Genomic DNA, 3,589 nt, shown 5'->3' with positions numbered 1-3,589 from the left:
GGGATCTGCCCATATCCTACGTAAAATACTGTCTATGTGATCTCAAATTTTAAAGCAAACACGTAATTTTCTTATGGTTTCTTAAACATTCACTAGAACAAAACTGTACAAATCCAAATATATGGTACCCTAGGCATAACACCTACATGAACTTCTAACTTGTTGTCTCTTGGTGAGACTTGGATCCAACTTGTACAAATGCAAAACAAAAGTCAAACATAAAATAATAATGATAATAATAATAATAACAACAACATCGAAAAATACCTTAGGTATGAGAACCCAAGTTCGAAATTTCCCCAAGACACCTGATCAAGGCTGGACGGTATATCAGCCGAAACGTTTTGTTTACAACAAACAATGTGAGGACAAATATCCATTAAATGTAAATAATGTAAATAATGTAATAAATGTATGTTTTAAGCAATGTTTTGACTGTTATTTCTCGCAACTGCAGTTGGTTTGCTCGCAGCTTTTAAATATTTAATTTGCTCGATTATGTTCTAATGTTTTTCACTTTGCTCGCGTATATTTTAATGTTTTGACTGTTATTTTTAGCAACTCCTGTTGGTTTGCTCATAGCTTTTAACATAATTTGATTTAAAGATTTTCACTGTTATTTCTAATGTTTTGACATGCCGGCGCCCACCCACTTCTCGCTACTCTGATAGATGATCGAAGAGGCAATGAACGCGCTGTTTTCTGATTGGCTGAAAATTTTAACACCTGTAACATTTTCGCAAATTTTTTCTGGAATAAATGAATAACAAATTTGGATTCAATGTCACAAACAACATCTATATGCTACATTAAGAAAACTTTCTAAAGGTTTCGAGATGCAGTGACTCAAACCACAAAGTTCCCAATTTAATAATAATAATAATAATAATAATAATAATAATAATAATAATAATAATAATAATAATAATGATAATAATAATAATAATAATATGAACAATAATAATAATAAGTTTCAAATTTTGGCACAACACCATCAATTCCGGGTAGAGGGGATAAGTCGATTACATTGACCACAGAGCTCAACTGGCAGAAATTAGAACCATTGATCCCGAAATGATGAAAAGCAAATTCGACCTCGGTGGCAGATGAATTCAGAACCTACAGCCGAAAGAAATGCTGCTAAGCATTCTGTCCGGCATGGTAACAATTTTGTCAGCTCAATGCTTTAATAACAACAGCAACAACAACAACAACAACAACAACAACAACAACGACAACAACAATGATAATGATAACAATGACAACAATAATAACAACAACAAAACCAACGACAACAATTCAGGCAGGAAATTTAAAAGAAAATGAATATAAACAATAACATGGAAAACGATCGTGACATCTATCAAAGATGACAACGGTGCTGACCTCCAAGGAAACTAGAATGTAGAAAACAACAACAGCGACAGCAAATACGATGACAGCAACACGGTAAAGAGCAGCAGCACTGGTGACATTTGAAGTGACTGGAGCAACAACAACAATGAACATACGTTTTCTCACCTGGAGTACCCTCTTGTTGAGCCCGGTCTTTTGGGCCAGCTGCTTCAAGTCTTTTGTGTCTGGATTGTGATTCAGGGCGAAGTAGGATTTGAGCGTGCGCAGCTGGTGATGTTTGAACGACGTGCGCATGCGTTTCTGCCGAGGCGTCGAGTACGCATCTCTCTCGAGATCATTGGTCGAGCGATCGAGACCTTCGGCCGTTGTCATGCCACCTGCTTACAGTAAATTTGAAGAGGGAGGAGAGAAGAGAACACAAATGATTGAATTGAATGCATACAGTGACACACAGACACACACACACACACACGCACGAACACGCACGCTCACATACATATATATATATATGAATGTATAATATACATATATTATGAATATATATGTAGATATATATGTATATGTATGTGTGTAAATCTTTATATCTATAACTATCTCTCTCTCTCTCTCTCTCTCTCTCTCTCTCTCTCTCTCTATATATATATATATATATATATATATATATATATATATACAAGCATTTACATACATACATGCACACACATACAAACATGTATATATATATATATATATATAGAGAGAGAGAGAGAGAGGGGGGTACATATACATATATACATATATATGTGTATGTGTGAACGTATATACGTATGCATGCATGTGTGTGTGTATGTATGTATGTATGTTTGTATGTATGTATGTATGTATGTATCTATGAATTGGGGGAGAAGGCAAATATGTATACATAGATGGATAGTCAGAGAGACCGAGGGATAGAAAGACAGAGAAAGAGAGAGTTAGAGAGAGAAAGAGAGAAAGGAAAGAAGAAAGAAAAGAATGAAGAAAGAAAGAAAGAAAGGAAGGAAGAGAGAATGAAGACAGGAATGAATGAATGAATGAATGAATGAAGGAAGGAAGGAAGCGATATGAAGGAAGGGATATGAATCACAGACAAAATGAGAGACGGATATATACAGATACGGCGTGTACATTTACACTCTAATAATGGCTGAAATGAATCACTGATATTGTCTGGTTCTTTTAAAAAATTATTAACTTATTAACACACCTATACTCTGCAGAAATGACAGCAAATACATTTATCCTGTATGATAGTTATGAAAACTTTAAGATGTTATATTAAAAACAGAATACATTGTATAATTTTAGAAATATATATTTACGCCATGTACGAAATTTGCAGTAATGTAACTTGTTAATAAAAATATGAAATATTTCATTTGAATCATACATTCAATCCTATACACTGAATTTAGTAAAATACTGAAGAGATAGACATCACGAATTAAAACAGGCACTAAAATGTTTCATTGCTCACAAGAGACAGCTGATGCAAAGTCAAAGATTTCTAAAGTTCAAAAACGCCAGAATCAGTCTGAAGAATAAACAGCTTTATGAAGAGCATATATGAAGAAGCGGATGTTAGAGATGAGCTTCATTATTGACCTCTTTTTACTTGCATCAACGATACACCCTCAGATACATGCGTACTGGCTTACACACATACAGAGGCCCACACATACATACAGAAACGAAGGGATTAAATTGAAGCTATTCCCTTCGAATGACAATAAATATATTGATAAGCAACGTCATTTATTATATGATTATAATATTAAACATATAGATAGATGACAGAGAAACTGACACACAGACATACAGACAGATATACTTATAAATAGATAAACAAAGTGACAGACAGACAGTTAGTTAGTTAGATAGATAGATAGATAGATAGATAACAATTTTTGTGGTTACTACAGAAAATTAGAAATATAAACATGGAAAGCTGTAAAATAACAGATTTGCAGAATGCTATAAATATTCTTTTCTACTCTAAGCACAAAGCCCGAAATTTTGGGGGAGGGGGAGGCAAGTCGTTTAGATCGACCTCATTACACAACTGGTACTTAATATATCAACCCCGAAAAGATGAAATGCAAAGTCGACCTCGGCTGAATTTGAATTCAGAACGTAAAAACAGACGAAAGAAGGCTACAAATATTCTTTTCTACTCTAGTCACAAGGCACGAAATTTTTTTCGTTGTGTGTGTGT

General features: G+C 34.1%; 1 protein-coding gene across 5 annotated transcripts in view; it reads right to left on the bottom strand.

Moving 5' to 3' along the window:
* LOC106876842 (LIM/homeobox protein Lhx9) overlaps positions 1-3,589 on the bottom strand; it is a 253,651-nt gene that overhangs the window by 41,492 nt on the left and 208,570 nt on the right. For 3 of the 5 annotated variants that reach the window (XM_052969744.1, XM_014925564.2, XM_014925581.2), the window contains one exon: positions 1,522-1,733. The exons of 1 other annotated variant lie outside the window; for it this stretch is intronic. In XM_052969744.1, coding sequence (XP_052825704.1) covers positions 1,522-1,733 — 212 coding nt within the window. Of the gene's footprint in view, positions 1-1,511; positions 1,734-3,589 lie in introns of all 5 variants that reach the window. One more of the 5 variants, XM_014925588.2, reaches the window with a different exon arrangement.

This window comes from Octopus bimaculoides, chromosome 1, assembly GCF_001194135.2.
Source record: "Octopus bimaculoides isolate UCB-OBI-ISO-001 chromosome 1, ASM119413v2, whole genome shotgun sequence".
Lineage (NCBI taxonomy): Eukaryota > Metazoa > Mollusca > Cephalopoda > Octopoda > Octopodidae > Octopus > Octopus bimaculoides.
This window is presented reverse-complemented; position numbering and strand designations above follow the sequence as displayed.